This window comes from Nelumbo lutea, chromosome 8, assembly GCF_056320005.1.
Source record: "Nelumbo lutea isolate HS-2025 chromosome 8, American lotus-T2T, whole genome shotgun sequence".
Taxonomy (NCBI): domain Eukaryota; kingdom Viridiplantae; phylum Streptophyta; class Magnoliopsida; order Proteales; family Nelumbonaceae; genus Nelumbo; species Nelumbo lutea.
The window spans coordinates 57,278,218-57,292,425 of NC_142691.1; the positions used below are offsets into that span (position 1 = coordinate 57,278,218).

Sequence of the window (14,208 nt, forward strand, 5' to 3'; positions counted from 1 at the left end):
TAACTGAATTAAAGCAGCACATACAGAAATTGTAGTCTAGTAAGATGTCCAAACATATCGCTCAGTTGGCCACTAAGCTGATTGTGACCGAGATTTCTGTATTCAAAAAAAAAGGTATCTGATAAAGAGAGAGTTTCTATAGTAAAGTACATAAAAGAATTTATAAGAGAAAAAAATTACCACTTACAGATATTTGAGGTTCAACATTTGAGAAATTGAGTAAGGCACCGTTCCTGTAAAGCTATTGCCTGCAAGATTTCTACACAAGCTCATAGAATTACTAATGGATTTGTTGGATCATTAACATTCCATGTTTCCTGCAGGTCTAATAGATTTTGGATTATAAGAGATTGCATTAGCTGATTACATAAGTTGGTAGAGAGATGCTCAATTCAGTATAAATATGTTTTTGTTGGGGTAAATGGGCTACATTTATATGGGGGTAGCCTTCCCCATGCCCTAGTGAAGGTGGGACTGGCCCCATGTCTTTACTACAATCAGAAAGGTATCTGGAACCTTCGTAACTCAATGCAGATAATTGTCTTAACAATAACAAGTTGAATATAACATCTTGACTAATGTCATAAGGAAATGGACAGAGGAATCGGAATCCAACATAGAAAAGTATAATCAACTAAAAGGTGTCCATAGCTATTGAATTTCAACATTGTAAGACTATAGAAGAAGGTCTAAAAGATTATAATATTCCATAGGAAAATGATATCAATTGTGTACATTCACTGTTCATTTATTTCGAATAAGAAAGGAGAAAAAAAATATCAAATGACAAGGATTCCCATGTTTATCTGACATGGACATTTCGTCCATTTAGGAGAGTCCATAAAACAACACTGATTCTAACCAATAACAAGCATATGACAATTTCTTCTAAGGCTCAGTTTGGAAAGAGTATAAATGCAAATTTGTAGAGTACAAATACATCCAAAATAATATAGAATACAAGGTTTTACACTCTACAAATTTGCATTTGTACTCCTTCCAAATTGAACCTAAACAATTTTGTTAGAGAACATGTGTACATGAGACTCCATGATCTGCTGGAGTCTATCAGATGATGACCTACCGGAGTCCATCGAAAGATCTTATCTTATCTTGTTGGGTTGTGTGTTATCTTATCCATGTAAGGCATTTAATGTAATCCAAACAACAAAGTGTTTCAATGCAATTCAAACTCAATGTGTATAAATAAAAATTAGGACCGACACCTCAAGATATGGGTTCCTATTATCTTTTCAATCCTTGGTTATTTATCTTGGTATTAGAGCCACCACTCTCATGCCGTCAACCAATAGTTCTGCCCTTGCATCAAACCCGCCTAGATAATTGACAGCTCTAATAAACTGTCGCAACTTCCCATTGTTACAGGCTACACACCTGTGAAATTGACCAGCGAAAGTTATTAGCTTTGGAAGGCTCAGTTGCTTCCCATTCTCTATACCCACAAATTAAAGGGTAATGTCGATAAGTCCATCCTAGCACCATCTAGAGAAGTTGTTGATCCCAATGATCCAATGAAGAGGGTAACAAATCCTACATATGAGAGTTGGTTTCAGTTAGATCAACTAGTTCTTAGTTGGATTATATCGTCCTTAACAGAGAGCATTATGGTGAAGGGATGAGAGATCCATCATATGGATGGTTGAACCTTGCAGGAAGGTTGGGCAAAATTTAAAAAATTTCTCTCTCTCCCATCTGGAAATCGCATTCCCTATTTTAGAAAACTACATTTTTAAGGATCAATCTTGAATCCAAAACTGGACCAGATCTGAAACCATTAGGAAGTAAGAGATATACCTAATACAAAGTAATAGTAACTCCAATGAAGGTGTTCACGCCCAAAGAGGATACCAAAACCCGCTTCCACTGAAGATGACACAGTGCGTGTCGAAGTAGGATCAGTAGGATGGCTCTACATCAAGAATTGAACAGAGGCTGGTGAGCACGACTTCAGATTGCTTCTTCTACCAAGAAGCAATATCAAGAAAAATTCTTGATCACTTCCACAAGTTGAGATCGAACTGGGTAGGGGCGGCAAGAACAGGGAAAAACTCTACAAATTGTTGTTTGTTGGTAGAAGAATACCTAATACGAAGTAATAGTAACTCCCAATGAAGGTGTTCACGCCCAAAGAGGAAACCAAAACCCGCTTCAACTAAAGATGACACAGTGCGTGTCGAAGTAGGATCAGTAGGATGGCTCTACATCAAGAATTGAACAGGGACTGGTGAGCACGACTTCAGATTGCTTCTTCTACCAAGAAGCAATATCAAGAAAATTTCTTGATCACTTCCACAAGTTGAGATCGAACTGGGTAGGGGCGGCAAAAACAGGGAAAAACTCTACAAATTGTTGTTTGTTGTGTTAAAACTGAGGAATTCACCCCGTATTTATAGTCTTCTTTGGATAGGCCTCCTAATCTAATTAGGAGAGGGTTTCTGAATCCAAATCTGATATTTGGGTCTGGACTCTTAAATGGATAAGACATATCTTATCCTTTCAACTAATTCTAATCAGATTATAAATCAGATCTTGTCTCTTTTTAAATAACTAACTTAAGCCTGGTTTAAATTGGGCTTTAGGCCCATTAAGCTTATGTGCTCACTTACTCCTTAACCTGCTGCCTAGTTTGAATTGGATGGATCATGTACTCAGAATCGTATTGAGCCATGAAGCTATTCTTGAGCAATATGGTACTAATAATACCACAGATACAACTTAACCATCAGCCAATGTAGCAAATTTCAAAGGTAAAGGGCAGGGATCTCAATAAAACTAAAATTATGCCCCTAAAAACAACAATTCTAGACATGGCCACGGGAAAGAAAGAGGTTCAATCAGGATACCCGCTTTTACAACAATGGTGGGTTGTGGACGTGGAAACTCTAATGTGATTTGTCAACTATGCAACAAACCCAATCACGTTGTAGCCAAGTGCAGATGCAGATTTCATTATTCTTACAACAATAATGAGTATGATCCTTCAGCATTCTAGAGCAAGGTGTCATCTATTTTTGATCCCACATGGTACCTTGATACCGGCACCAATCACCACATGACTCTAGATGCTAATAATATCCAAAATCGATCAAGTATGGTGGAAATGATCAAGTTAGAATTTGCAATGGGTCAAGTTTGCAAACCACTCATGTTGGAACTTCTTCACTATCTACCTCTCATTCTCAGTTTTATTTAGATGACATGCTTTATGTTCCTGCCCTTACTAAGAACTTACTATCTGTTAGAAAATTCACAAAGGATAATGATCTATTTTTTGAGTTTCACCAGAATTATTTTCTCTTGAAGGATTACACGGGGAGAATAGTACTACAAGGACCTAGTAGAGACGGCTTATATTGCTTTCTAAATATTACTTTAAACAAGTCTCCTATAGCTTGGACATCTAGCTCTTCAGTTGGTGAGGCAAGTCTCGTCGAGATATGGTTTACCTTACATTGGTTCTTTTAAGCATCAAGTAGTGTGTGAATCATGTTAGTTAGGAAAAAGTCACAAGTTATCATTATCCTTGTCTAGTTCAGAGTCTAAAAGTCGGTTTTTTCAGATGTTTGGGGACCGGCTCTAGTTGAGTCTCAAAATGGTTTCAAATATTATGTAGTGTTTGTTGACAATTTTAGTAAATTTTCTTGGATTTTTCCATGCACAATAAATTAGACGTATTTGACATCTTTGTAAGTTTCAAAAGACATGTTGAAGTCTTGTTTGATGCAAAGATAAAAAATTTTCAGTCTGATTGGGGAGGAGAGTATAGGAGACTTGAAAAACTACATAACGAATACGGTATTAATCATAGACTTGCTTTCCCTCATACCCATGAGCAAAATGACACTGTTGAAAGGAAGCACTAACACATCATATAGTCCAAGTTGTCACTATTGGCCACCTCTTCTCTCCCCATTAGTTTTTGGGCTAATGATGCTATCACAACTACTTTCTTGATTAACAAGCTTCCGAGTCCAGTGTTGGGTGGAAAATCACCGTATGAGAAGTTGTTTGGGGTACCCCCAGATTATAAAATGCTAAAGATTTTTCGGTGTGCTTGCTACTTGTTTCTTCAACCATACAATACCAACAAGTTCAATTATCATTCCATGAAATGCATTTTTCTAGGGTGCAGTGATTGACATAAAGGTTATAGATGCTATCATCCTCCTCAGGACGTGAATATTTTTGTAGACACGTTGTGTTTGATGAAACAAATTTTCCCAGTATTCCCAATCATAATCTGGTATCTTCCTCCAATATGGATAGTGGTGTGTCTTTATACAAGGTCTCTCGCATATCCCAAGTCATGGACAAACAACTAATAATATTACTATAGACACCACTGGTCCGACATCACCATTGTTGCAGAATTCTGGTGCAATACTCAACAACAATAATCATTGTTTGGGAAGCTCCAACACTAATGAGGGGATTCATGAAGCTGGCAGCACCACCTTTCAGCCTTCTGAGTACAGCAGCAACTCTCTTGAAAACCTTCATCACCTGAGCCCATCAGCATCACTAAGACACCACCTCGATGCACATGACTTGTACAGGAGCTGTTAGATGCCACCAAACCAGCTCCACTACCAAGCCAAAACTGTTCACACCACATGGTGACTCGATCGATGGATGGTACATTACCCTCACGAGCCAACACTAAAGTCGGGTACCCATTACCCAATACTCTCATTACTCAATTGCATTCTAATTCTGTTGAGCCCACTACTTTCTTGGAAGCCTCTAAGCACCCTCATTGGCAAGAAACAATGACAAAAGAATATACTGCCCTGATGAAGAATAAGACATGGACCTTAGTCCCTAGAAAGCCCAATATGAATGTTATAGGAACAAAATGGGTCTATAAAATAAAGAGAAAGGTGGATGGGTCAGTAGAATGGTACAAGGCTTGTTTAGTTGCCCAAGGATTCTCTCAACTTCCAGGAGTAGATTACTGTGGCACTTTCAGCCTAGTTGCAAAACCAGTAATCATTTATACCTTTCTTGCACTTGTCATATCTCAACGATGGTGTGTTTATCAATTAGACTTTGATAATGCCTTTTTAAATGGGTACATTGAAGAAGAAATCTATGTTTGGCAGCCCAAGAGATTTGAACACCCACAATACCCTTCCCATGTCTACAAACTTGACAAAGCTTTGTATGGGCTTCGGCAAGCACCACGGGTCTGGTATGCTCACCTTACTTCTCATTTACTCACCATTGGGTTTCAAGGCTCCAAATCAAACCCATCTATATTTGTTTACTCTAAGGGAAAGGTAAGAATTTACATGCTCATATATGTGGATAACATACTCATTATTGGAAATATGTCTCAAGCAGTGAACAAATTATCTCCACACTTGCTTCAATCTTTTCACTGAAGGATTTGGGACCAGCCGGTTACTTCATGGGCATGAAATTCGTTCAACAAAAAATTGGGCTTCTTTCGTCCCAAAGAAGCTATGTTTTGAATCTATTACAAAGGGCCCACAAGCTTCATGCCAAGCCCATTTCTTCTCCAATGGCTGTAGACTGCAAATTCTCATAGGTAGATGTCACGTCTCTCACGGACCCCACAGAGTTTCGGAGCATTGTAGGAACTCTACAATATGTGACCATTACTAGGCCCAACATAGCATTTTCAGTCAACAGAGTATGTCAAGTTCTTCATTCTCCATCCACGGAACACTAGGCTGCAAGCACATTTTGTGCTATTTGAAAGGCACTATTGATCATGTGTTCTTCTTTGCCTCTACACTAGGCCCACTCTCCTTGTAAGCTTTTTCAGATGCTGACTGGGTTGGGTGTCAAGATGAGAAAAGGTCCACTGAAGGGTACTGAATCTGAGTTTTTAGCATGTGCAAACACAGCCACTGAAGTTCTATGTCTAAGGGCTTTACTTGATGATCTTGGAATCCAATTACCACAACCACCGGTAATTTGGTGTGACAACATTGGTGCAACTTTTTTGAACTCCAATCTTATCTTTCATGCCAGAACACGACATGTAGATGTCGATTTTCATTTTCTAAGAGATCAGGTACTCAACAAGAGAATTCAAGTACAATTTATATCTTCTGGTGATCAAATAGCTGATGTTCTTACTAAACCATTAGGTGATTCACACTTTCAGAGGTCCAAGTTCAAGCTTCATGTTTTGGAAGACCATTTGTTTGAAGGAGGCATGTTAGAGAACATGTGTACGTGATACTCAATGATCTGTTGGAGTCTATCAAATGATGATCTACTGGAGTCCATCAAAAGATTTTCTCTTATCTTGTTGAGTTGTGTGTTATCTTATCCATGTAAGTCATTTGTAATCCAAACAACAAAGAGTTTCAGTGTAATTCAAACTCAATGTGTATAAATAAAAATCTGGACCAACACTTCAAGCTATCGGTTCCTATTATCTTTTCAATCCTTGGTTATTTATCTAATTAATATCATATGAATTAATTTAAGGTGGCTATTATGCGAGTTTAGAACATTAAGACTCTCTACCAATGCTTTGTGGTAAAAAAAAATTCAGAAGTTGAATTGTTCTGATGATTGTAATAATTCGACTTCTTACATGCTCCCAGATAGAAAAAAGCAATATGTATGTACACAGATTAAACAAAGTAAAAAAAAATGGTTGTCAGTCTTATCAATCAGTTCAAATCCAATTTTTTTCCTAAGAAACCTGTTACAGAAGTCATCAATTGATGAATCCCATTCTCCTACATGTGTAGGTATGCATTTTATGGCCACTTTAAGACAGATTATAATCAACCAGGAAACCCTTTTTCTTTAATTGTAAATGAGATCAAAGTTGATTGCTTACATGTGAAGGACATTAGGTGGAAGCTGATATGGTATGCTATCCTTGAGATTGTTGTTGCTCAAATCACTGTACTACGACAAAAAAAAAAAAAAAAAAAGACCACTTGCTTTAGTTGAAATCCTTTCAGCAGAAAAATTACAGTCATAAGCATGCTTATTTAGAAAAGTTAGGTCTCACAAGTAGGTAAGTGATGTCAAACTTGAGAGTTTGTAGCCTAATGATCCAGTCAATCCAAGACCAGATAACTTTCTGCACAAATTAACAGATAAAAGGTTCAGTAACAATGATATTGAGAAGTAATATTACAGCTTAGTATACTCTTTAAGTAAAGATCACTACATTTCTTTCACATGTGAGCCTGAGCACTTGATTCCTTTCCAGGAGTCGCCACAAGGATCACCTCCACTAGATTTCCAATTAGTCAGCTTTGACGGAGAATTTAAGCTAGTATACATTACATGTAAAGCAGAGACTGAAAAGAAAACAACCAAGGAACATCAGTATCCTGACTTACGGGAAAAGAACAGGCAAACATAAGTGCCCATGACTTATTTCTAAGAGAGAACATAGATATTCTAAATAAATTAAATATTATTAAGGGTTGCTCTTTTTTCAAATTTTGAGGGGAAGTTGGTCAATGGGATTTTGATTTTCATTGACCAAGAAACCCATGTTCTTGTTTTAGATTTATGTGGGGATCAGAGAGGGTTTTTTTTTCTCGGTATCATTTACTTGAGTAAGTGATGATATTCATCTCCTAAGTGGGTAAATAACTTTCCCACCTACAGGGAAAGTTGCCAATACTTGAATGGGACAAATATGCCCCTTTTAATAATTGATTTTTATGGCTAAAATGGCCCTTGCCTTATTTAAATGCGAAATAGAAGAATATGGGTAAATGCAATTACCCGGGTAACTCATTCCTGTGAAACACTTACCCGGGTAAGTGCATTTACCTAGATAAATAACTTACCGAAAAGTGAACAAGGCCTAAGACTATTTTTAACATGTATAGAGGCATCCGTGATAATCAATTAGAGAAATCCTATATCAAGGGGAGGGTCAAATGGGAGTATGGGATTAAACAGCCACATGGTGAATACTAGTCATGCCCATAAAGGATCCAAAGGACATGAAGTATGTCATTCACTTCCAATGAGATTGAAAAAAAAAAAATCCACACATGGTGATTGAACCATATATTCCACTCATAGAAAAAGTCGAGCTTTTTGTTTTGTGACTTAAATTTTTTTTATGGTTGGTCTAGTATATATATATATATATATATATATATATATATATAATTGGATGGTTGATGTCAGCATGTCTCTTCTTTTGAGAGAAGCTATTTATCTATTTTCTCAATTTTTTGCAATTTTTCTATTTTCTTTAATTTTAAAATTATAAAAAAAAAATAATCATTGCTTATCTTGATTAGATTAATAAATCTGCACCCTATTACAGAGAGAGACCTTTGGGCTTTTCAAGGCCTCTTATTTTAATGCATGCTATTATTATATTTAAAATAGACATTTAAGGGGGGGGGGGGGGAGAGAGAGAGAGAGAGAGAGATGGAGTAATAATAATAATTATTGTATTTAAAATTTTACAGTATTAATAATAATTACAAGATTTCTAATAATTAATAGCATTTTTATTAATTAACAGTATTAACCATATCTTTTAAAAATAATGTATTTATTCATTATTAGTATTTTTAATTAATTATCAGTATTTATTAAAAAATAGTATTAAATAATGTATTTTTTTAATTAATATAATGTATTTATTAAATAATTAAAGTATTTCATTAATTAAAAGAATTAACCATACTTTTAATTAATAATGTATTTTTAATAATTTAGTATTATTAAATAATCAAAAGTATTTTAAATAATGTATTTTTATTAACATTATTTTTAATAATTAAAATATTAATAATTAACCATATTTTACAATATTTTCATTAATTGCAGTATTTATTAATTAATAGTGTTTATTAAAATACTATATTTTACAGTATTAATATTTTTTATTAATTCATTAATTAACATTTTTTAAAATTGTTAATTATATTTCAAATTTCAAGTAATATAATTAAATTTTTAAACAAACATTGAAAGTAATTATATTTAAATATAATTTAAGATATAAAAAGCAAAAAATTACACAAACCTGGTTGGGCCATCCACCAAACCTGGTTCAACCATGTGAAACCTGATTTATAGCCCTTCTAATATAACACATGGTGTTAACCTTAAATATGGAATCTGATCAATTTGATAATACAGATGATAACAGTGTAGCAAGGATGAAGTACATACTGCATTAGCCTCTAAATATAGTTTTGTTGGCAATTATGAGTAGGAAAGATATTTGAAATTCTAGTATTCCTGTCAAATATGACCAGTACTAAAAAAGCTGTAAAGAGACTGGGCCGAATGGGTCCTAGTATCTTCTCTTGTAATATCTTTTCTTTTTCTTGTTAGCTAATGGGCCTCTCTTAGAGGGCTTGTTATTTCTTTTTTGTTTGATCTCTTTATGTTACAGAAGTTGAATGTACCCAGAGTCTACAAGTTGAAAAGTGACATGAAGAACCTAAGACAAGGGGAGAAGACTGTAGCAATCTACTACTCTATATTGAAATCCCTATGGCAAGAAATTGATGTTATGGAGACAATTGTATGGGAGAGTAAGAATGGTGCTGAAATGTATAGGAAGTTGGTGGAGAGAAATATGGTGTTTGAATTTCTCACTGGACTCAACCCTAAGTCTGACATCATTAGGCAAAATATCTTGGCCAAAGATGAGGTTAATCTTTCCCAAGCATACGCTATGATAAAAAGTAAGGAGAGTAGGTGATAGGTTCAGTTGTCGAATCTACCTACAGAATACTTTGCGCATGCTGGAATAAAGCCAAAGGGTCCTACTAAGAAAAAGGAGCAGATATGTGAATATTGCAAGAAATTGAGGCATACAAAGGAGGGCAGTCAAGTAGGAAAGACTAAGATAGCTAATTTTGCTACAGTACCTGAAGGAGGAAATAAGGAGAGTGAAGAAAAATCAACCATTGAGCAGTTGGCAGCAATGAAGGCAGATTTTGAAAAGTATGGGAGGCTGCTAAATCACTTGGAAGCTACTGTTTCTTCATCTCACTCTTCCAGCAACACATCATCTTCATCTGCATTTGCTCACTCAGGTATTTATGCTTCTACAAATCATGCTTTAGTTTGAGGTAATCATAAAATCCATTGGATTATTGATTCCGGTGCATCAGACCATATGACTAGCCTGTCTAATCTCTTCTGCTCATACCACCTTCTCTTGCTCCCATCTCTGGTAAAGGGGAAATAAAGACCTCTGACACCTTCTATTTATCCTCTGTCCTTTACGACCCTAAACTTAATACAAACCTTTTATCTGTTAGCAGCTTAACTAAATCCATGAATTGTAGCATAACCTTTTTCCCACTCATTGTGTTTTTCAGGACCTGCAATCTCAGAGGATGATTGGGAGTAAACAGAAGGCGAACGGAATATACTTGTTGGACACACCAGATAGAGCTTTTGGACCACCTCATGGAGTTGCCTTAAGGTCAATTTTTTCAAAGTCTATTGACAAAGTCTTGTTATGTCACTTTCGGTTTGGTCATTTGTCTTTTTGTGCTTTGAGTCATTTGTTTCCAGATATGTTTAAGGGAGTGTCTTTATCGAATCTTCATTGTGAGTCATGTGAACTAGCAAAGCATTGTAGACATTCTTATTCAGTAAGCAATAAAAGATATTTTCCCCCTTTTCATATTGTTCACTTTGACGTGTGGGGGGCATATCATTTGCCAACTATGGGGGGTTACAGGTACTTTATCCTTCTTATTGATGACTATTCTCGTTACACTTGGATTTATCTCATGATGAAATCTAGGGATGAAATACCAACTATTGTGCAAAAATTTCATAAACTCATCCTTACCCAGTTTAATACTTGGATCAAAATATTCCGTTCTAATAATGCTAAGGAGTATTTTGAGAAAACCCTCTCCACCTATCTTGAAACTTTTGGGGTTATTCATCAAAGTTCTTGTTCCTACACTACACAACAGAACGGAGTGGCAGAAAGGAAGAACAGACATGTGGTTGAAGTTGCCAGATCCCTCCTGTTTACATCCCATGTTCCTATAAAACTTTGGGAAGATGTTGTTCTTACTACTATATTTTTTATCAACCGTATGCCCTCCCGGGTTCTTAACTTCAAAACCCCCTTTAGCCTTCTCTTCTCAGATGAGGATATTTTTTCTCCTCCTCTCCGTGTTTTTGGGTGCACTTGCTATGTGCATGTTCACAGCCATCAAAGGCACAAATTTGAACCTAAGGCTCGTAAATGTGTTTTTCTAGAATATGCTTCCACACAGAAGGGATATTGCTGTTTTGATCCAATTAGTGGCACCCGCTTTGTATCTTAGGATGTCACATTTGCTGAGTTGACTCCTTTCTTTAGTATTTCTCTTGAGGGGGAGAAATTTGAAGAGCCCTTTGCTATGTCTCCAACTGTTCCTCTTCTCATTCCTATTGAGTTCTCTCATGAGGTGTCTACTTCTCCCACTAGACCTACCTTCGATATTCTTGTTCCACCTCCTCCACCTCATTCTCCTATAATTCCTCCTCATCCTGTTCTCCAAAGGTGGTACTAGAGACACAGATTCAGACATGGGCAGGTTGTTTCCACTCCTACAGAAGTGCCTCTTGCACCTTCTATCATTACTGAGGTAACAGGTCAGCCTTCTTCTGACCCATCTACATCTTTCCCAGACCTTGACCTTCCTATTGCTCTCCGCAAGGGCAAGCAGAAGTGTATAACCCATTGTATCTCCAAACACATGTCTTACAACCTTTTCTCTTCTTCCTACTACTCTTTTCTTGCTTCCTTATCTGAACCTGAATGGAGGGATGCTATGATGGCTGAACTGGATGCTTTGCATAAGAACCATACCTGGGATATTGTTGACTTGCCTGAAGGGAAGGAACCAGTGAGTTGTAAATGGGTGTTTACCATTAAATATCACTCTGATGGATCTATTGAGAGGTTCAAGGCTAGGCTAATTGCTAAAAGCTACACTCAAATGTATGGTATTGACCATCTTGAGACATTTGCTCCTATAGCTAAGATGACCTCAGTACGGGTTTTGTTATCTCTAGTCGCTACTTTTGATTGGCCCCTACACCAGTTTGATGTTAAAAATGCCTTCTTGAATGGAGACTTACATGAAGAGGTCTATATTCCTTTTCCTCTAGGGGTGTATGGGAAAGAAATGCAAGGCAAGGTATATAAACTGCAGAAATCTATTTATGGTCTCAAACAGTCTCCTCGGGCTTGGTTTGAGAGGTTTAGGGCTGCTCTTGTCTCCTTTGGTTACACACAAACTCAATCGGATCAATACCCTGTTCTTGAAGAGAAAATGGCTCTTTGGTGACCTTAATAGTTTATGTTGGTGATATTGTGGTCACGGGTAATGACACTTAAGAGGTCAGTAAACTAAAAAGATTTCTTAACTCTAAATTTGATATCAAGGATTTGAGAGATCTTCAATATTTTTTGGGCATTGAAGTTGATAGATCTAAGGATGGTATCTTCATTTCTCAGCGTAAATATGTCATTGACCTCCTTGCTGAGACTAGTAAATTTGGAGCTAAACCAATCTCCACTCCTATTGATCCCAATCATAAGTTTTTTGCTATAGATAGTGACATTTTATCTGATAAGGGGGTGTTTTAGAGACTGCTTGGGAAGTTATTATATCTTTGCATGACTCGGCCAGAAATTTCCTATGCAGTAAGTGTTATTAGTCAATTTATGCATTCTCCTAGAGATACTCATTTAACTGTTGCAGAAAGGGTTCTGTGTTACTTGAAAGGTACTCCAGGGAAAGGTATTCTATTTGCCAAACATGGACACATGAAACTGAAAGCTTTCACTAATGCTGATTGGGCAGGATGTATTGATGATAGGAGATCCACCTCAGGTTATTGTGCTTTGGTCACTGGGAACATTGTGTCATGGAAGATTAAGAAATAGTCTGTTGTTGCTAGATCCTCAACTGAAGCAGAATACAGGGCAATGGCACATGGTGTGTCAGAATTACTGTGGCTACGATTCCTTTTAAAAGAATTGGGGGTTGACTACGAGAAGCCAATGATGCTCTATTGTGACAACCAAGTAGCTATCAGTATTGCACATAATCCTGTTCAACATGATAGAACTAAGCACATTGAGGTTGATAGACATTTTATAAGGGAAAGAGTTTCCTCAAGAGAAATTTGTTTGCCATTTATCACATTAGATGAACAACTGGCTGATATCTTGACCAAGGGAGTTCCAAGAGGGAAAATGACACACTATATAAGCAAGCTGGGCATGATTGACATCTATGCTCAGTTTGAGGGGGAGTGTAAAGAGACTGGGCCGAGTGGGTCCTAGTATCTTCTCTTGTAATATCTTTTTTTTTCTTGTTAGCTAATGGGCCTGTTATTTCTTTTTTGTTTGATCTCTTTATGTTACTGCCTAGCTGGCCGCCCACTTAAGGGCATACTTGTAATTACTTTAACATTAATTCTTAATAAAACGGACTAGAGAATAAAGGGAAGAATAATTCGAACCTTTCTTCTTCCTCCTCTTTTCGCCATCTTCTTCTCTTGTACTGCTACTCTTACTTTCTTCTTCATTTTTCTCTCTAATTTTCAAATTTACACCTAATTTTTGAGGACTGATTTACATCTAAAGCATCACATCACTTAAAGAAGGCTCAAAGAATGTCTTTATACGCTTCAACATTTTTTAGCCATCCTTGGCCACAATAGTGAAGATACACTTTAGCTTAGGAATCAAATCCTGAACATGTGAAGTTACTGTTGAACATAAAAAAGAAAAAAAGAAAAAGAAAACTTGAATCCAACCATTATAGGAATGGATTTGATATTAAAATTCCAATTAAGGTAATTGATTTTTGCAGGGAAGCTGCTAAATAGAGAATTAATTAATATTGAGTCTTGCTAAATTTATATTGCTTCCAAGTGTCTATATTGAGGTTGCAAGTGCAATATTTCCATAATTGAAGTGCCATCAAGCTAGTAGAGACAGGTTAGCAAAAGTGATTTGGTCTCATATTTATACCTAGTTTAGTGTTATCATGCATGTAACAAGCTATTGTAAGAACATTGTTTATCAGCCTCCCTTGTCTATCATTTTAATTAACTGGAATAATCACTAGAAGGTTTTGAAAATCTGTCTAGAATGAAATTTCAGATGATCTATAGAAGCTTGGAACTTTTTCACTTCATTAGATTATGTTGCTATATAATCCTGAATGT

General features: G+C 36.3%; 1 protein-coding gene across 8 annotated transcripts in view; it reads right to left on the bottom strand.

Moving 5' to 3' along the window:
* Window positions 1–14,208, bottom strand: part of LOC148844344 (protein STRUBBELIG-RECEPTOR FAMILY 5-like) — a 55,373-nt gene that overhangs the window by 36,349 nt on the left and 4,816 nt on the right. For 7 of the 8 annotated variants that reach the window (XR_016103799.1, XR_016103796.1, XR_016103798.1 and 4 more), the window contains exons 2-6: window positions 7,187–7,319; window positions 7,025–7,096; window positions 6,848–6,913; window positions 188–259; window positions 25–96 (exon numbers count right to left, since the gene is read on the bottom strand). Coding sequence is in view for 5 of the 8 variants with exons in the window: in XM_088959813.1 (XP_088815939.1) it covers window positions 25–96; window positions 188–259; window positions 6,848–6,913; window positions 7,025–7,096; window positions 7,187–7,319 (415 nt within the window). In the remaining 3 variants the exon portion in view is untranslated. Of the gene's footprint in view, window positions 1–24; window positions 97–187; window positions 260–6,847; window positions 6,919–7,024; window positions 7,097–7,186; window positions 7,320–14,208 lie in introns of all 8 variants that reach the window. The other variant, XM_088959817.1, reaches the window with a different exon arrangement.